The sequence below is a fragment of the Pongo abelii genome, chromosome 2, assembly GCF_028885655.2.
Source record: "Pongo abelii isolate AG06213 chromosome 2, NHGRI_mPonAbe1-v2.0_pri, whole genome shotgun sequence".
Classification (NCBI taxonomy): Eukaryota; Metazoa; Chordata; class Mammalia; order Primates; family Hominidae; genus Pongo; species Pongo abelii.
Window position 1 is genome coordinate 7,079,515 of NC_085928.1, and position 20,649 is coordinate 7,100,163.

General features: G+C 51.7%; 1 protein-coding gene across 2 annotated transcripts in view; it reads left to right on the forward strand.

Annotated features, from left to right (window-relative positions):
• The window catches only part of SLC6A6 (solute carrier family 6 member 6), an 87,306-nt gene that overhangs the window by 38,171 nt on the left and 28,486 nt on the right, over nt 1–20,649 (forward strand). For both annotated transcript variants that reach the window (XM_024244592.3, XM_024244591.3), the window contains exons 2-5: nt 3,543–3,782; nt 5,593–5,727; nt 7,470–7,704; nt 17,815–17,947. In XM_024244592.3, the coding sequence (XP_024100360.1) occupies nt 3,554–3,782; nt 5,593–5,727; nt 7,470–7,704; nt 17,815–17,947 (732 nt within the window). In that variant the 5' untranslated portion in view covers nt 3,543–3,553. The remainder of the gene's footprint in view (nt 1–3,542; nt 3,783–5,592; nt 5,728–7,469; nt 7,705–17,814; nt 17,948–20,649) is intronic.

Sequence of the window (20,649 nt, forward strand, 5' to 3'; positions counted from 1 at the left end):
CAAGTCACAATGTAGTTGCTGTGTGTGGAGTGTGTGCCATATCTTGTTCTAAGCACCTTCTGTGCACCCCCCCTCATTTAACCCTCATGACACTCCCACAGGGAGGGTACAGTTACCCCATTTTACAGATGAGGACACTGAAGACTAGTGGGGTTGAGTGACTTGCCTTAGGTCACCTGTTTAGGAAGTGACTTTCAGCTTCTGGGTTGAGGCTTACATTCCGGTCCCTGTAGGGACCAGGGTGCCTGGGGCAGCTGGCAGGGAGCCAGGGGACTTTTTATACTGCGGCTCCAACAGCCAGTGGGAAGGTTCAGAGGAGACTGAGCCTGAGCAGTAGGAGGGACTAAAGCAGTTCTGTGTGGCCCGTGACCCAAGGAGAAGGGGAGAGGGAAGATGGGGCCAGAGGGTCGGCAGGGGCATGTGCTGGGACCTGGTGGGCCATGGTGAGGAGCCTGTGTTTTCTTCTAGGGGTGAGCAAAGGGTTGGGCGGGGGCATGAGGACCTGATTCTGCTTTTTAATCTGCCTTTAGCTGCTGCATTGAGAATAGATCAGGGGCGGGCAGAGTAGCAGCAGGGAGACCTGTGAGGAGGCTGCCACAGATGCCAATGCAAGGGCTGAGGGGCCTGTAGCTTGTGGTTGCCATGGCGATAGAGAGATGTGGGTGGATGCCAGGAATGTACAGGCGGGTCTTGCTGGAATGGGCTTCTTCAGGGGCAGGGCTGCTGGCTGTGTGTTCCTCAAGGCAGGTGGACCTGTGACTGCAGCCCTCACGGGTGGAGAGGTGGGTGCACCTTAGAAATGAGGAGTTGGGAGACCCCCACCATGCCAGGCACGTGACAGGTCCCCACCCTACCCTGTTGAAAACCCCCACCCCCATCCTGGCTCAGCCCCAGGTGGTGGGACGATGGGGTCCTGAGTGTGGAAGGGGGTGGAGGCTTCATTTTGTAGGAAACCAGAGCCTAGAGCAAAGGGACTTGGGGAACCCCAGTTGCTCCTCCTCCATGTTTCTAGAGGGTTCTCGGAGTGTTAGTGTGGCAAGTGGGTCTGCGTGCCCAGAGGGCAGAGCCAGGACTCTCAGGGTAGCCACAGTGAAGCAGACCCCAGCTCCTAGCGGGGATGGACTTGGCCCATCCCAGCTGCCAATGAGGTCATGAGCTTCTGGGTGAGGAGGCTCCAGGGTCATTTCCTGAGAAACACCTTCACTCGGAGGGAGTTGAGTCTCACATCCTCCAATTATGCGCCCACCGAGCCAGCCCACAATGGGCTGCCCTGATAACCATCGGGGGGCTGAGCAAGTCAATGCTGGAACAATGCTGGCCGCTAGGACTATTTTTACAGTAGCCATTGGCCTGTCGAATCCCGCGCCCGGCCCCGAGGGAGCAGGGCAGAGAAAAGCGGCGCGGATGCTCTGGCAGACAGAGGAAGGGCTCCATGAGCTGCCCAGAGGCTTCAGGAAGCCTTTCTTGGTCTGCTGGCCGCCAGATAGTGAAACAATTGGGGTCCCCCACCCCGAGCCAGGGAGAGGAAGGAGGTGTGGGGGAAACGGGGGTTTTGTTGGGCTTTTGTGCCTCTGTTCCTCGAGCACAGCCCCTGTGGGCCCAGCGGCTGGGGCCAAGCCAGCATATCCCCTCTCCACACCCCAAGTCCTCAGGCAGCTACTGCCTCACCCTGCCTGCAAGGCCCTGAGGCCGAGTGACTCGTCTGGTCACAGGATTGGCAAAGCCAGGGTTTGCAGTTGTCACCAGCTGCCTGTGGATGCCACTCTGGGATCCACCTACCCAGCAGCTCTTGCCTGACACCCTACTGTGTGCCAGGCATGGCGCCTGGCTCTGGGACACAGTTGTGAGCAAGGCAGGTGCGGTCCTTGTCCCCAGGAGCCTCTATTCTAGTTGAGGAGATAGACGACAGGGAAACGAGGAATTGAACAAGATACTTTCAGGTAGTGTTTGGTTCTCTGATGAGAAGACAAACTCAGATGCCCACTGGAGCCAGCCAAGCGAGTGTGTCCTGAGCTGGTGAGCTGGCCAGGGTGTGGACGTGTGACAAGATGGTCACATCTGCTCCAGTCCGCGATCGCCATGAGGAGTATGAGCTCGCTGTGGTCCAACCTTCCAATTTTTCAAGAGAACTTACAATTCTTGACTTTTCTCTGAAATCTGATTATTTCAGTGTTGGCCACCAGTTTGATCATGAAGACAAACAAGTTGTGTCCCAGACTGCTTGGCTCTGAGTCAGCCACTTCTGCTGTCATCCTTTTTATTCTGCAGATAGGGAAACTGAGGCTCAGAGAGGGGCGAGTAGGCCTGGTAGCTCTGGTTTTCCCAGCTCATCCGTTTTCTGTGTCCCTCTGTTATGTTGTGGGTCAGCCCTTGAAGGCAGGGGACCCAGCCTTGAGCTGTTTCCTCACGCTGCGGGCTAGAAATCAGGATGCTCTTGGTAACCCTTGTCAGTTCTCAGAGAGCCAGGGGTATCCACCTTCTGCACAGACGGCCACACTGGATGTGACTGTGGCCCTCAGGGCTGAGCTGCCAGGGTGAGTGAGCACTTGGGGACCTTAGGAAGTACAGAAAGAAGAGGCTCTGGCCGGACTGGTGGCAGACCTCCCTCTAGACTGAGGGCCAAGCATAAATGGGCTGAGGGTAACCATGAACAGCTCCAGGGGCTTAGAGATTTGACCTTCTCTGGGGCTTCCCATTGGCCAAACCCAACAGGGAGCCGGAGGGCAAGGGAACCCGGCTTATGGGATCTACAGGGTCAGCCCCTGGAATCAGAGCAAGCCAGAGGATGATTAGAGAAGGGTGGACAAATGGGGATGAACAAGCATGCTTGCATAATCCTCACCAGTGCAAATCCCTTATTTTTTTTCTGCTAGAGTTGTGACTGGTTAATAAATTGCAAATCTATTTCATAAACATCCATTCTCTATACTTGGATGGCAACCCATCTCAAATATTGTTTCCATTCCAGCCTGAAACCCCATTCCTCGTTCATTTCCGTCTATCTGTTTTTTTAAGTTACAGTTATAAATGGTCATCCCTGTGGGCTGGGCACTGTATTAAGGCATTTGTGAAATAGGAGCCTCCATTTTTTTTAATACAAATCCAAATTTAGAAAATAGTATCTGTTAATTTCTAGAAACTGCTTGCAGGCTGTTATTTGGCAGATGTCTAGAACTGCCTGGGTGTGTTGTGTTTTGTGACAGATGATGCTAGGGCTGGGGTGCAGGCTGAAGTGTGACACCCAGACGACAAACCTGGGGGCCTCTGGTGCTACTCTTCAGCAGGTGCCCGGGGAATGGAACCTGCCGATTCTGTGGGTTGCAAGTGTCCACAGCCTGAATCTTGAGGTCCCTTGTCCATGAAGGGGTCTGAATGACTCCTGATGTTGCTGTCACAGCACTGGACAGACAGGGATGCCAGGCCCCTTGCCATAGGCCTGGGCAGGTGGGAGCCGGCTCGTGGATGAGGAAGCAGAGATTGTGTCTGAGACACACAGGTGGTCCCTCATCAGCTGCAGGATGCTTCTCTTTTGTCCCCCATAGAAAGCAAGGAGATGGCCACCAAGGAGAAGCTGCAGTGTCTGAAAGATTTCCACAAGGACATCCTGAAGCCCTCACCGGGGAAGAGCCCAGGCACGCGGCCTGAGGATGAGGCTGAGGGGAAACCTCCGCAGAGGGAGAAGTGGTCTAGCAAGATCGACTTTGTGCTCTCTGTGGCTGGTGGCTTCGTGGGCTTGGGCAACGTCTGGCGCTTCCCGTACCTCTGCTACAAGAATGGTGGAGGTGAGCTTGGGCCGGGCCACAAGGGAGCCCATCCAGTACAAAGCGGCCTTGGAGCTGGAGGCTGGGACCAGAGTGTGCGTGTCCTCTCTGTGCCCTGCTTTCCCTGGCCCCCCCTTGACCTCCATGAGGTCAGCCTGCCATGCCCCTGCCAACCCCACCCTTAGAGACAGGGGATAAGCCTGACTGAGAATCAGGGTGCTGTTCTGCAGGGCCTTTCTGTGTTACCTTGAGCAGGTCCCTTACCCTCTCTGATCCTCCAGTTTGCCATCTCCAAAGAGGCAGGACAAGGCCGGGCTTGTGTCTCCCAAGCCCCGGACATTCACATACCTCCTTATCTGTCCCCCATGTCTACTTGCCTCTGACTGTTTCTTTATCTTTCCTTTAACATTCATGTTTGCTTTTCTAACTTTACCAAATGTACTCCAGAAAGCAAATTCTGTTTCCCGCTATAGATGGAAAACTGGTATCATTTGTCATGCTCCAAAGGTATCCAGGAATAAAAAGTACAGTGAAGATATTTTTTAAATGTAATGACTGTGCTTGGTTGGGTTGATGAGTTGATTGGTTTGGGTTTTTGGATTTTGGTTTGCTTTTGTTTTTTTTGTTTTTGCCTGCTGAAGGCTCCAAGCAGGAACCCTCTGACAGGTCTTCTGTTACGGGGTTGTGTTGAGGTCAGGCAGCACCTAACGATGCTCTCTTGCTAGTGCCATGACGGGGTTGAAGAGAACTGGATAGGGAGGAACTGCTCATGGCTGGTGACTGCTTGTTGTCAAAGGCTTGTGTGTCAGCGGAGATGGGCATGCCTTGTGCCGCCCACATTAGTAGAACCACCTTTTGGGGAATTCTCCCTTAGAGCCTGGTTTCTTAACCTTTTGTAGGTCTCAGGCCCCTTTGGGACTCTGATGAGTGTCCTAGACGCTCCCCAGAACAAAGCACATACACTAGACCCAAGTTGCCCACAGTTTCAAAGGGTTTATGGACCCGCTGAAGCCATTAGTGGACACCAGGTAGGATCCCCTGCCCCGATGCTTTGCCCCCCCATTCTTCCCCTTGGTCCTGCCCCCACCGGAGATGCCTACCCTCTGCCCCTTACCACCGCACCCTTCCTAGCTGGTGCTTTTCTGCCTCCTGCCCTGGGCAGGCCTGGGGAGGGTAGATGAAGGCCCCAACAAAGAGGCGACGTATTAGTGGGTCTTAGAGGCCAAGCTGTCCTTGTTCAGAGGTACGGATGTGGAGGAGACAGGCAGGCAGTAGGCACAGCTGACATGAAGGCTCTGAGGCATCCGGGCGCGGTGGCTCACGCCTGTGATCCCAGCACTTTGGGAGGCCAAGGCGGGCGGATCACGAGGTCAGGAGATTGAGAACATCCTGACTAACATGGTGAAACCCTGTCTCTACTAAAAAATACAAAAAATTAGCCGGGCGTGGTGGTGGGCGCCTGTAGTCCCAGCTACTCGGGAGGCTGAGGCAGGAGAATGGCGTGAACCCGGGAGGCGGAGCTTGCAGTGAGCCAAGATCGCGCCACTGCACTCCGCCTCAAAAAAAAAAAGAAAAAAAAAAAAAAGAAGGCTCTGAGGCTTGAAGTCCCTGGTAGATTTGAAGGTGAGAGGGAGGGCACACTGGAAAGGTGAAACCAGCTGGCCAGGTGGGCAGGGCCTGGAGCATTTCCCACCAGGTCCAAGAGTTTGGCCTTGAGCCTCATGCCCCTCATGCATTCTCTCTGGTTCCATTGGCTGGGAGGGTTTGGGAGCCTACTGCGTCGGCGCTGCCATGGCCACAGCCTCACCTTTGCCCATTCTGCTCGCTGCAGGTGCGTTTCTCATACCATATTTTATTTTCCTGTTTGGGAGCGGCCTGCCTGTGTTTTTCTTGGAGATCATCATAGGCCAGTACACCTCTGAAGGGGGCATCACCTGCTGGGAAAAGATCTGCCCCTTGTTCTCTGGTGAGTATGGGACAGAGGTCACTTGGGGCCTGGCGCCCATCAGTTCCACACATTTTTATTGAGCACCTATTGTCCGCCAGGTCCATTGGAGCCTCATGCACATCACTTAGCTCTGTGCTGACACAAGATAGCAGCCAGTACAGTACCAGTGTGATGTGGATGCTGCTGCTTAGGAGTACGGGGAAAGGAGATGTGGCAAGTGCCTAGCACGCAGTAGCTGCTCAGTCAGGCCCAGCATGCCCACTTCCCTAGGTTGTTGCATAGAGAAGCCTGCACCTGCACTGTTCACGGTAGCAAAGACATGGAATCAGCCTAGGTGCCCATCAGTGGTGGACTAGATAAAGAAAATGTGGTGCATATATACCATGGAAGACTATGCAGTCATAAAGAATAGCAATATGGCCTTTGCAGCAACATGGATACAGCCGTAGGTCATTATCCTAAGTGAATTGATGCAGAAACAGAAAAATAAATACCACATATTCTTGCTTATAAGTGGAAACTCAACCTTGGGTATACAGGGACATAAAGATGGGAACAACAGACACTGGGGACTCCAAAAGGGGTGGGGAGCAAGGGTTGAAAGACTACCTATTGCATACTATGTTCACTACTTGGGTGACGGGAATCTATGGAAGTGCAAACCTCAGTTTCATGCAATATGCTCCTGTCACAAACCTGCACCTGTACCCCGTGAATCTAAACAAGAAAAAAGAGAAGCCTGTAGCTGCTTGGCAGTAGAGTGCAGCAGATAAGCATTCAGGTTCAGGAGGCTTTCTGTCTGGGTTCAAGTCTCATTAACTCCCCTTGATAGTTTTGTGACTTTGAGAAGGTCACTTTATACTACAATTTTCTCATCTATGAAATAGAAATATAGTCGTATGCTTACTTCACAGGGTTGCTGTGAAGACAAAATGACATAGCCACGTAGAATGCTTCACATAGATGCTACGTGAAGCCAGTCAGCATCAAATGAATGGTAGCTTCATTAGTCCTATGTTTAGTACTTAGTATGCACACAAAATAATCACTGTTATGATTTAATTGGCAGAGATGGGAACATATATGAGTCTCTTCATTTGGTCATCCATATGAATTCATTTATCCTTAAGCCTTTCTTCCATTAAACCACTCAGTAATTAGACTATCCATCCATTTTCCATTCATCTATCCATCTATTCATCCTTCCATTCATCTACCCAACCTTCTAACCAACCACCATCCATACATCCATCTAACAAACTGATTATCTATGCAACAAATGAATATCTATCCATCAATCCAACACTCATCAATTTAGCTATTTATCCATTCATTCAATCATCCAACTATCTAGCTGTTCATTCTTCCATCTATTTATCTCATCAGTTCAGCTATCCATCCATCCATCCATCCATCCATCCATCCATCCATCCATCCATCCATCCAAACATCCAACCATCCAATCAACCATCCTCTTTATTATCTATCTTTTCATCCATCCATTTATCCATCCATCTAGCCATCCATTCATTGTTCTATCCCCCCGCCCCCTGCCATCCATCCCATTTATCTAACCATCTGTTGTTTCACCTTTCCATTCAACCAGCCATCCATTCACCCTATAAATATTTGGTGGTCACTGTTGAAAGGCCTCTTGTGGCCTGGGGCCTGGGGATACCATGGCCTTCCAGTTGAGTATGTGGCCATGGTGGGTCTGGCCTCCCTCAGATGTTTACTCATCTCATTTGCCCAACCTGCAGGTATCGGCTATGCCTCCATTGTAATTGTGTCCCTCCTGAATGTCTACTACATCGTCATCCTGGCCTGGGCCACATACTACCTGTTCCAGTCCTTCCAGAAGGAGCTGCCCTGGGCACACTGCAACCACAGCTGGAACACACCTCACTGCATGGAGGACACCATGCGCAAGAACAAGAGTGTCTGGATCACCATCAGCTCCACCAACTTCACCTCCCCTGTCATCGAGTTCTGGGAGTAAGGCCACCTCATTGAAGCAAGGAGGAGGACATGGGTGGGGCAGAGAGGATGGCCCATTTCCTTATCTCCTCCCCTGGGATGCAGGAGCCACTGTCTTCGGGGGAGTGGGAGGAGGGTGCAGATCTAGAGATAAATTTATGCCTTTGGCCATAGACAGGACTGGAATCCCAGTTCTGCCACTTACTGGCTGTTTGACCTTAGGCAAGCCACTCCTCCTTTCTGAGCCTCAGTTTCTTTACCTGTAAGATAAAAAGAATGAATCATTACTACCCTGTGAGGCAGGTATGCATACTTATGTTGTCTAAAAATGATACAGTTTTCTTAATGTATTTTAGAAAAAATATATTCTCTGTTATTGCACAGAGAAAAATGCATATATGAAGCTGAAGTAAAGTGGAAGGTGAGTAGGTAGAGTGAAAAAGATGCATCAGTTAGCTTTTGCTATGTAACAACCATCCCCAAACTTGGCGGCTTTAAACAACAACCATTTATTTAGCTCTTGATTGTTCTGCTTGTTGGCAGTTTGGGCTGAGCTTGGCTGGGCAGTTCTTCTGGTCTTGGGCTCCTTCATGTGTCTGCAGGCAACTGTAGGTCCTCCGGGTAGCTCTTCTGGGGTTTGGCCGACTATTGGCTGGGGTGTGAGGGACAACTGGTCCCCGTGGTTTCATCACCCAGCAGGCTAGCCTGGGATTGTCACCAGCCACTAAGCAAGCATTCTAGGAACAAGAAACAGTCGATCCCTGAGACCCAAGTGCTTTTCAAGCCTCTGTCTGTACCATTTTTGTTCATGCCCCCTTGGCCAAAGAAAGCCGCAAGACAAACCCAGATTCAAGAGGTGGAGGAAATAAATTCTATCTCTTCATGAGAGGAGTGAAGAACTATAGTCAGTAACTACAGGGAAGATACAGAGTACAAACATCAGAAAGGTGGGATGTGGAGTCCTGATTTTGGGGAACTCTTGAGTGAGCTGATGTGTGGAGAAGTTCTTCTAACATAGTGCTTAGAGGCTGATCAAAAATACGCTAGTGCATCGTTTCCCTCTTCTTCATAAGCCAGCCTTGGGGCTCAGCACTCAAGTGCAGCCCCTTGACCCTGGAAATAACTGAGATGAGGCCTTGAGTGAAGGTTGTGAGCCAGGGGCAGGGGTGCTGTTAAGGAAGAGGGTGGTTCTGGTTCTGAATCATCACGAGATGACAGTCCCTGTCTTGTGTGTGGTTTTGCTATTTTCAAGGTGTCTACCCACCTCTTAGGAGCTGGCCCAGGAATGGGCCAGAGAAGAGGGAGCGGCCTACTGACTGGCCCCAGCCATGCTTTGGGGTCAGGGCTGGGACATCGTTGAGAAGAAGGGGTCGGTTGCCCTCACTGGTGTGGAGCCCTTACTTGGGCGGTCCATGTCACTGTTGCTGCTCCAGGCCTTCAGTGTATGCTCAGGGCAGGTCCTTAGGCCTACTGTCACTGGGGGTTCCTCTTGTGTGTATATTTTCCACTTACAAACAAAAGGGACATTGGAAGCATAATCATCGCCCCTCGGTTCCCCGCCCCCTGGGGAGCTGAGTTCACAGACAAAGAAAGGCTGGCACTTCCTTTTTCTCACTTGAATGGGGTCCAAGGCACAGCCTTGTCCTTTCTCTGCTGTTTTTGGCGTGGCCTAAAAACCGGGCCTGCCCCACTCCTGGACACTGGCTCTCAGCCAGTTACTGAGGGCGTTTGCTGGGACCTCCTTGCCTCAGACATTGACTGGCCTGCCTGGTTCGAACCCTCACTCTGCCACTTCTAGACAGAAGTGTCCTGCTCTCTTGGCCATGGTATCCTCACCTGCACCTGGGGAGATGGCAGTGCTACCCTACCAAGGTTGTAGGATGGCCCTGACTGCATGAGATCCTGGGTGGCCAGCCCTGAGAATCCATTATTATTATTACTATTATTTTGTTTTTGAGACAGAGTCTCACTCTGTTGCCAGGCTGGAGTGCAGAGGCGTGATCTCGGCTCACTGCAACCTTCAACTCCCTGGTTCAAGCGATTCTCCTGCCTCAGCCTCCCAAGTAGCTGGGATTACAGGAACGCACCACCATGTCCGGCTACTTTTTGTATTTTTAGTAGAGATGGGGTTTCACCATGTTGGCCAGGATGGTCTCAATCTCCTGACCTCATGATCCGCCTACCTCAGCCTCCCAAAGTGCTGGGATTACAGGCGTGAGCCACCGTGCCTGGCCAGAATCAGTTATTATTTATCAAGTGCCCTCATAGTGCATAAAACTACCCCTCAGGGCAGTTTCTTTAAGTGTTATGAACTTAAAGAATCACCCCCTATTGTAAAGGGGCCATCCTCTTCTGGGCTCTGCTTGTCTCTCTGTTATCTGGGACCCAGGGGTCTTAGAGAAGGAACATGTGGGAGCAATGTGAGGTCTTCAGGTTGGCCAGTCCTCACTCACACCTTCCAGAGGGACTGGGCCCTCGGGGGTATTCTGGGACCCTTGCCTTCCAGAATCTCCATTCTGAGCATCCCAGCTCTATTTTTTGGCCTGGAAGACACTGAGAAGTATTTATCTTTGGAAGGTGTCTGGTTCTGCAGGCACCTTCCCAAGCTTCTGCATGATCCAGGTGGATTTGCTCTGTCCAAAGAGCCCTGGCTGCCAGCTTGGTACTCACCTCCTGCTCCGCCTCTCACACCTCTCCTACCCCTGCACCCCCAACCCCAGGTTCCAGCAGAGCTTTGTGAGACCACCTGAACATTCACAAATAAGTTGCCCTCTTTCTAGAACCCTGGGGAAGATTGAGGGCCATGGAGTAGGAGCCTGGAAAGCAGGCTTAGGCAAGACCAGCACTGCCCACTGTAACCTGCCTTCACAGCACAGGCCAAGGCCAGAGAACTACACCAGGGGACAGCTCAGTTCCATCCCTGAGCCAGGTGCCATGGGCAAGAAAGACCCGGCCTCCTGCCTTCAAGAGCCTTCTCTTTTCTTGGCATGCAATGGTGGAAAGGCAAGAGAACCAGTGGGGAATAGTCGACTCCCGTGAGCATAGTACTAGGAACTTGCCCCTGTCATTTCTTTCAGTCTCTGCAGAGGCTTTCTAAGTAGGGGAAATAGCTAGGCATCATCCAAAACTCTTCTTTCTACCTCAAATCCCACATCCAATTCATACATCCTCTTGGCTCCCCCTTCAGAGTATACCTAGAATCTGAGTACTGTCCCCATGCACTGTCACCCCATAGAACCCCCATCACTCTCCTGGACACCAGCAGTGGCCTCTTGGATCTCTCCGTGCCTTATCCTTGTACCTCTGTAACCAATTCTGAATCCAGCCTGTTATTTCCCAGCTCAGAACCCTCTCGTGGCTTTTCCCATGCTATGATCTCACCCTGGCAGAAAGGATTGAGACAATTTCAACACAGCAAGTGCTCACTGGGTGCTGAATCTCCTCATTAGTTCCATGTCTTCATCCACCTGCGTGGAGCAGCAAATCACTACCTCTCTCTGGCTCACTTCCCCATCTGCAGATGGAGGAGCGTATGAGCTGGGCTTTGAAGGATGAGTAGAAGCTCACTAGGCAGAAAAGGAGAGTGACAAGACAGTCTAGGTAGGAGGAACAGCCCATGCAGAGTCAGCATTCTGAAAGCACATGAGTATTTGGGATGGTTTGGCTAGAGCATAGGATGCACGGGTGAGGGACAGGTAGGGCCAGGGAGAAGGGTCAAAGCCTTGAATGTTAGGCGGGTACATTTGAACTTTGTTCTCTTGGAGGAGGAACCGTGGAAGGTATATGAGAAGGGAGGTGGTGTGACTGAATTGAATGTGATTTTTGGACATTCCTTAAGGAACACACTGGTGGGAAAGAGAGGCTGGATGTATGCTGAGCACTGACTGTATATGGGGCCTCAGAAGCCTCAGCCTTCAGCAGGTCTGGGTTCCCTTTGGGGTGAAACTTATCTGAATCCCCCTGAAGATAGCCACCAACCCCGCAGCGTCTGACCCTCGGGTTTCTCTCAAGTGAATCTTGTCGGGATTTCTTGCGCGTTGCTGTCTGGGAGCCAGTTGGGCGGCAGAGCAGTGAGGATACCCTCAAAGGTTGGTTTTGGTGACCCTCAAGCTGAAGCCCAGCCCCAGCCGTTGCTTCCTTTCACTTCTCTTATATGCCCCAAATGCATAGGTCCCTGGCCCTTCCTTTCCTTCGGCAGGAGTTGCTGGCAGGTGCTGCTGGCAGGTGCTCAGTAGTCTCTGGAAGTCAGGGGTACAAGGCACCAGGGGAGCGGAGCCATCTCCCGGCTTCTTCTGGGCAGGGAAGGTCCCTGTTGACCCTCCCTGCCAGCCCTTCCTCCCTCTGTTTTCACAGAGGAGGCAGCAGAGCAGCAATGGGTGACATTCCCCTTTTCTTGTGGGGGGAGACAAAGCTCAACTCTGGCTCCCACACATCCCAGCTGCACGACCTTGAGGCAGTGACCTCACCTCTCCACGCCTTCTTCTCTCCTCTGTAAACAGAAGTAGCGTGGTCCCAATGACTCACAGCCTGGCTTGAGTGTTATGGAGCTAAGACCAGGGATGTGCTTTGCAGGGGGCCACGGGACACTGACGATGGAAGACGTGCAATGCCCTGCCCAAGGTCACATGCGCAGCTAGAAGGAGCAAAGCTTCCAGCCCTGGCATTCAGCACTGCATCCTGCCTCCAGCTAACCTTTTGTCTGTGTCCCCACCAGCCACCAGCCCAGAGCCCAGGCCAGGCCTGGGAGCCCAAGTCCATGGTCACAGGTCACATTGTGCCACATGTGTGTCTCCCCACTCCCAGGTTACTCGTGGGGTCTTCTCTCAGCCTGGACCCCCTACACCCACCCTGTGTGCAGTGCTAAGTTACCATTCTCAGCAGGAGCCAGTGAGCTACACTTTCCCAGATCCTCATGAGAAGCCACTGGGGCCCCAGAGACAGGCATTTCATGCTGGCTTTATAATTGAGCGCCGAGTTGCTCTGGGATGGGGAAGCAGAGCTTTTGTCCCCTGCTGCTCCTTGCTGTCTGGGGTCACCTCTGTCCCAAGGTCGCCCTGGAGGACAGGCGGGGCCAGACCTGGCCAGATGCCCTCCATCAGGCTGGAGCCGTGCCTTCCTCCTAGGCTCCTCCAGAGCCCCCTGGGAGCTCGGCACGTATCATTAGACTTTATTAGAATCAAAGAAATGAGTCATATTTGCAAACAAGGCCTGCTCAGCCAATCTTCCCCTGCAGCTGTCGGAAGGAGGAGGCGGTGGAGAAAGGCTGCACGGCCCCGTGCTCTGGGCGGATGGGCCCTTTTATAATTGTTGCCTCTGCTAGTCTCCAGGGGAGAGCCATGGCCAATAAATGGCTGGCCTGCAGTCAAAAGGAAACGATTTGGCCCGCTAGGAGGACGTATTTACATGTCTGAGTGCCGGCTGGACGGCAGCAGGGCGGCCGACTCAAAACAGACGTCCAGGCAATTCTTTTTTGGATCCCACCCTGGAGTGAATCATTACTATTCTTGGACAAGAATGCAGCTTACCTCGGAGTCTCCTCCCTCTGTGTGAGAGAGACGAGGAAGCTGGGGATGCTGAGGCCCTTGCCAAGGCCAGCACCATGCCCAGCACATGAGGTGGCTGGTCCCCAGGGTGGCATCAGAAAAAAGGAACCAGGTCCACGGTTGATTTCTGAGTGATTTCAGGTGCATTCCTGAACTTGTCTGAGCCTCAGTTTCCCCATCAACCAAATGGGTATAATTAATTTACTCAACTAATGTCAGCTGAGCACCTATTACGTACCAGGCACTGTTCAGTGATCAAGACAGACATAGACCCTGCCTTCTTGGGACTGACATTTTAGTGGGACAGGCAGACATTAAATAGATAGCACATATAAAATTATAATATAAAAGCAGTTAGTGATGAGAAATAGGCCCAGGGCAGGGGAAGGAGAGTGACCAGGGATGCTTTTTACAGAGGGTGGCCGGGAACAGCTGCCCTGGGGATGTGTCCTTTGAACAGAGACCTGAAGGAAAGGAGCGAGGGAGTTTTGGAACAAGTGGCCGAGGGAAGCAGTTAGGTCCAAGGCCTTAAGGCAGGATCACGTTCGACCTGTTCAGGGAATGTCCCAGATAGCAGCTAGGGTGGCTGAAGGAGGAGGAAGTGATGGTGCAGTCTGGGGGATGAGGGTAGGGCTTGGGCGCCCACACCCCCAGCCTGCCCAGAACACTTCCCCTTTACACCCGTTGACCTGTGTGTTTACTAACTGGCACCCACTCACTCTTAAAAGTGAGTCTGGATGAGAAGGTCAGGAGGGCCGTGTTGGCCAGGGAGCGGGAGCCCTGGGAGGACGTGGAGCAGGGGAGGGATGTGGCCTGACATAGGTATGGATAGATTCCCTCTGACTTGTTGGGGCAGGAGTAGAGGGAGGAAGACCAACGAAGAGGCTGCTAGAAATCATCCTGGGGGCATCAGGGGCCTGGACAGGGGCAGAGACAGTGTGCTGGGAGAGCTGTGTTAACACTGTGGGGAGCCTGTGCAGCTTCCTCCTGGTGTGCTTAGGAGGCACAGGTGAGTGGCAGTGCGCCATGGCATTCCCTCAGCATGACACTCTACCGTTTACTGAGCACGCCGTCACCGCTGGGTAGGGATTGGCTGGGATCCTGATTGGCTGCTTTCTGGCTGGGAAGACCCTGGAAGTCAGACATGGAAGGGACTGTGGAGGGGCCTGCCTGAGATTCAGCCTGCGTGGCTGCCCGAGATGTCTTTGGAAAGAATGTCAGTTGCTCTGGCCCTGAGCCTGTGTCAGGCTGTGTTGTGACAAATCCTGATTGATGAGATACATTGGTTTCAGTCCTAGTACGTTCACATGGCCCGTTATAAAGCTTTTCAAGAATTTAAAATAACTTTTATAAAGGTAATATGTGCACATTAAAAACATTGAAATAGTGCAAAAATACATTGCAAAGTGCGTCCCCCTCCCCCACACAGGCAGCAACTGCCACCAGCTTCTTGTGTGTCCTGCCAAAAATAGTGTGTGTATATTCAAGTACAAATGTGTCTCTGTCTCCCTCCCTCTTTACACAGTAGGGAGCATGTCTCATGCACTGTTCTTCACCTTGCTTCTCTTCCTGCATTTTGTCTCCAGGACCTAGCTCCTTAGTAGGACACTGAGAACTTTCCCATTGTTGTATACCTCTGCATTGTATTCCAGTGTGTTCCTGCTCCACAGTTTACAAGCTCCTCTTGATGGACATTTGAGTCGTTTCCAATCTTTCACTCTACAGACAGCACTGCTTGGCGGGGGTACTATGTCTCTGGCCACCCATGCAGGTGTAACTATAGGAGATAATCCTACAAATGGAATTGCCTGATCAAAGCAAATGTCCCTGGATGGCACCATGAGGTCCTACAAAGGGACTACCACCAGCAATGGAGAAGGAGGCGGAGGACTGGTTTTCTTTGTTGTAGACTCCATAGCTGGTCAGCTGCCCTGATCAAGCCAGTGTGGCAGCCTCCCATCAGTACTGGGCACCACTGGTTTGACCAGCGTGGTGGTAGGGGAAGGGCAGATGCTGTTAGATGAGCTGGCTGCAGGCTGGGTATGGTCAGAATCAGGGCTCTGGAGTATTAAGCTTCTCAGCCAGCTTGCCCTGAAGAATCAAAGGAAAGGCGGTCTTGTGACTGGGCATCTCATCAGCATATAAAGCCCTTGTCCTTGGGATGTCCAGGGTCTGGTGGGCAAGACAGACATTTCCCCAGCGTGGGACAGGACAGTGGAAGATAGACAGGGGCTCTACAGTGAGTATTCCAGAACCTCAGGGAGGCTTCCTTTGAGACCGAGGATAGTGCACCTGGTGGGCCTGGGAGACAGTGGAAAGGTGCTCTTCCTCCTCTCCTGGTGCTGCCCATTCACAAGGAAGTCTTGGGCCACTGCCCAGCCTGCTCTGGCTTTCACTGAAGGTGCTGAGCCCTGCAGAATGAGGAAAGGCTTTTTGTTTTAAAGCCGTGGCAGGCGCCAGATCCACATGCTTGGCAGGGCCCCAGCTGGGATGCGGTTGGCCGCCAGCCTGCCCTATAGAGATGCCCCCTGCCCCAAGGTGCCAGGTGATCCCAGCATATAGCAGAGGACTGAAGAGATTGTTAAATCAGCGTATAGCAGAGGACTGAAGAGATTGTTAAAATTTAGGCTCTGTTTTCTCTTAAAATCGGACCAACAGTGTAGTGGAGTAGAGAGAGCACTGGTTTTGGAGTCAGACAGGCGTGGGCTTGGGGTGGCAGCTCTGTGTCACCTGCTGGCTCTGTGACCATGGGCAAGTGGACCCTCCAAGCCTTCGTTTTCCCCATCTGTAAAATGGGGTGAATGGCCTCTACTCCTCGATCAGATGAGATAACTGAAAAGGCCTTGGAAAGCAGGTGGTTGCTGGTAGCTTTTATTTGGTCCATCAGCATTATCATGTTGACATCCCTGGTGCCAGGGGGAGCCCACTGATGTCGCTGTGACCAGCAAGAAGAAGGCAAAGAAAAGATGTCCTGTCTTATGGCTGTTAGTGGGAGTATTTCACGGATTGGTCTTACAGTGACATGTGAACTTGCTGTCCTCCCAGTTGAGTCCGTTCATTCACTCATTCACTCAACAGGTCTTTATTGAGCTCCTCCAATGGGCCAGATGCTGTTCTAGGTGCTGGGAACACAGCAGTGAACTAAAGAAAGGCCTTGCTTGAATGCCAGTTGAGAAGGGAATCTTGGGTTTATTCAAAGTCCTTATGTTGAAGCTTCTCTAAAAAAAATAAAATAAAAATGATAAAGGGTCTAGCCCGGTGTGTGTTCCAAGAACCAGAGCCCTGACTGTGGGGGTAATCCCACGGACTGGCTGAAAGCTTGGGATGTTTCAGAATGCTTTCCCAAGAGCATCCTGGGCAGGAGCAGTTATTCTCATTTTACAAAAGGGGAAACTGAGGCACAGAGTCACACTTCACTCCCTGCCCCTCCTGCATGGGAGTGTGACCTTCAGACAGGGAGCTGACTCCCATTAGAAGGAAACTCGGCTTCTTCCGGGGGTTCGCAAACACCCTGGAGCATGGAGACCCTGTCTCTTGTGGCCAGCAGCCTGTGGTAGACAGGTAACCTGGGAGGCCCAGTGGGCAGGGCCGATGTCCCTGTGCTCAGCATGGCTGTCCTCGATCACTGTTGCAGCAGTTAGAGCTCTGGGACCATGGGTGCCACTTCTGTGCATCAAGTTTCGTGGCCTGGGCTGTCAGTACCCTGCACCGCCCTGGCCTGCTTTCAGATGCTGTCGTCCATAAGAATGTGTGGGAGTAGGTACTTGTGTTTGTTTAGCAGGGCAGCAGGAATCAGCTCGGATTGGCGGGAAGCTTAACTCTGGACTCCAAAGACCCACGCTCTGCCGTGTCATCCTGGGTAGGGTTGGTGGCTGTCCTGTGCCAATTATCCTTAAAACCGTTTACCTGCCTCTCTCTGAGACCCTCAAAACCCTGGCAGGGCAGGGGAGGAAAGCAGCACTGCTTAGGTGCTGGCTGTGTGCCTGAAGCTTCCCTGGGCATCTGAACACCACAGTTACATCTGCAAAGGTTTATCAAGTGCTAGCTGCATCCCAGACCCTGAATTTAGGACCTTGTGTGACTTACATTTTAGTGAGAGATCCAGGTTACACAGGGATGAATAAAATAATAAGGGACAATGTTGGGGGAGTTTAACACTTTATAGATGAGGAGCTGGAGGTCTGGGAAAGTTGGCTAACTTCGTTCTGTCAGTGACAGAACGAACAGTAGAGCTGAGAATTGAACCTAGTGTTTGGCCCACGGTTGGCACTGAAGAAGGTTCTGCTGAAGTCCCAGCAGAAAATCAGTGCCCATTTCACAATGAGGAAACTGAGGCTCAGAGGTTCCTTAACTTGCCTGAGGCCAGACTATGTTGAACCTGGGTTTGCCTGAATCCGGAGTCTGAGTCCATCCAACTCTGTCTCAAGACAAATGGGGATTCCTGGGTTTGGAAAGGTGAGGTGACTTATGTAAATGCAGCGCCTCAGGTGGGATTTGACCCCCAGCCTGTTAATGTCTGGGCCTTGTCTCTCTCTACTCCGGGGCCAGGCCCCTCACTGACTCCTGGCTCTGTGTTTGCTTCAAGGCGCAACGTGCTGAGCTTGTCCCCTGGAATCGACCACCCAGGCTCTCTGAAATGGGACCTTGCTCTCTGCCTTCTTTTAGTCTGGCTAGTGTGTTTCTTCTGCATCTGGAAAGGCGTCAGGTCCACTGGGAAGGTAAGTTGGACTTCTGTCCGTCCCCTGCCTCCTGGAGAGCTGTGCCAGGCTGGCCCTCTCCCCCACTTCCTGCCTGCAATTAGCCACGCCCCAGGAGGGAGGTGGCCAGTGGTGGTGTGCTGTTACGCCCGCCCTCTGGAAAAAAGTAAAACCCAGGTTTGTTGTAGTGTTTGTCCATTTCATGGTGTCAGTGCTCCCACCATGTTTGCTTTCAAGCTGTCGACGGTTTAATGACCAGCTCACAGAATTCCTGAATATTGAAGGGTCAGGCTCTCTGGAGCCTACACGAGCTAACCCCGTCCACCACAGCTTTCTCGTCTCAAGGTATTGGCAGTCAGTGCAGATGGTAGCAGATAACTAATGTTGGACTTCTAATAAATAGGTTAGCTGGTAACAGGAGGTTAGCCAGCAACTGTGGTAAGAGCCATTAGCCACAGCATGGACCCTCGCTTTGCAGAGGGGGCCACAAGCATTCCCATCAGCATTGCAGGGAGCTTCGTGGGACTGCCCCAAACCTACAAACTCAAAGGCTGCGTTGTAACATTATCCCCAGATAATCCAAGTGTACTTCACGGATTGAGAGGCACTGGCTTAGATTTTAGCTGCTAAATCAGATTAACTGAGTTATCTTATAACTAACATTTCAGCCAGCACCTCCAATGTTAGTTGTTCAGGAAAGTGTTAGCTGATAATTAAATCACCCACTCATGGCCAAGGTGTTAGCTGTTAACCAAAGTATTATTCATAACTGGAGTGTTTGCTGCTGATTAATATGTCACATAGTGACTAGGATGTTAGTGATTAACAAATGTAAAATGTTAGCTTGTAATTTTAAGGTTTTAGGTATAACTCATATATTAGCAATAGTGAAAATGTTAACCAATAACTGAAACGTTACCTGTTACTAATTAGAGCTGAACTGTTCCCTGATAACCTAGACACTGGCTGTTGTCATGGCTGTGCTGATGCCAAAGGCTAGTGCAGGGGTATGTTGTGATCACAGGTGTGAGCCTGAACCCAGGGCCCTAAGCTATAAAGAACAAAGGCGTTTGCTCATCTGCCTTTAGATGGTGCCCTGTCGACGCTTTCCCCAGTGACTCACATCCCAAAAGAGGGAACATCTCTTTAAGATAAAAAAACCCCCAAAAGTCAAAGGAGTGTCTTAAGGTAGCATTCCAGGTGGAGCTGTGGGCAGTGACCTTAGCTGCCCCAGCCACAGAGTGGAATTGAGGGTTGAGGAATGTGTCTCCCTGGATAAAGAGCCCCCAAAGAGGCGAAATCATGAATTTGTAGAGATCCAAGTAATTATTCCAGTCACTTACCCTGCAAGACCTGGGACTCCAGGGTTGCAAGAGGTAGAATGAGGGTGATCCTGTGCACCCCCCTCCAACACACACAGTGCCCTCTACTTGTTTCTTGGGGCAGAACCACCCTGCCATCCTGAAGCCCGGGGTGGAAGGGAAGCAGTCCAGGCCTTGGACACCTGCCCCTGCACACCAGTGAGCACAGTCCTGCCCGGAACAGGCGGGAGCAGGGGACATGGGTATCTCCTGCACCTCCTTGGAGAGCACCCGCACTGGGCTACCCCGGTTCTCTGTCTTACAAGCACACCATTTTATTCCTTTCTTTAAACAATGAGAAAACTCAGGCTTAGGGAGGTCAAGTGATTTGTCCAAGGTCACTTCCTCCTCTCTGAGCCTCAGTTTCCTCCTCTATAAAATAGGTGATAGTAAGGGTTAAAATGAGGTGTGTTAAACACCTGGCACAATGCTTGGCACAGACGGTTCTGTAAATGCTAATTCTCTTCTTTTTTTTTTTTTTTTTTAATTTGAGGCGGGGTCTGGCTCTGTTGCCCAGGCTGAAATGCAGTGGCTTGATCTCAGCTCACTTTCTGGGCTCAAGCCATCCTCAAATCATCCTCCCACCTCAGCCTCCTGAGTAGCTGGGACCACAGGCGCACACCACCACACCCTTCTTCACTCTGCCTCAGTTTCCCCACACAGAAGTGAGAAAGTTTCTGTGGAGCACTGGTCCTGAGCAGTGCTGGAGACATCATCACTTACTTACACACTAGTATTTTTTGAGCCTCTGCTGTGTGCCAGGTGCTTTGTAGAAACAGGGCTGGGGGACATGCAGTGGTTCACAAAACAGACAAAAATTCCTGTGCTCCAGGAGCTGATGGCCTGGGAGGAAGAGTCAGGTTGTAACAAAACAAATGGGAAAAATGTATAGGAGTCAAATGGGGATTCAAGCTATGGGAAAAAGTCAAGCAGAGAAGGAGAATGGGGAGTGTTGGGAGCAATTTTAAATAGGGTGGCCAGGCAAGGCCTACCAAGAAGGTGACTCTAGGCAAAGATGTGAAGGAAGTGAAGGGCTGAGTTAGCTGAGTATGTGGAGGGGAAAATCTCCAGGTAGAAGTGACAGCCTGTGCAAAGGCCCTGAGGTGTGTTTGACCCAGACCCTTGGGGAGCACCCAGTCTGATGGAGGAGGCTGATGTCCGCCAGGGACAGTGAGCAACTTTTGAAACATAATGCAGAACACAGGAGAATAGTGTCAAAGCCAGAGAGAGAGTGCCAGGCTGCAGCTGTGGCCGAGCAAAGACATGACCCTCCAGGGGTCCTCCCGTCTCACCCTTAGCAACAACCTCTTTCGTGGGGTGGCTCTAGGCCTCCCAGGGGTGGGCGTGATTCCCAGAACAATA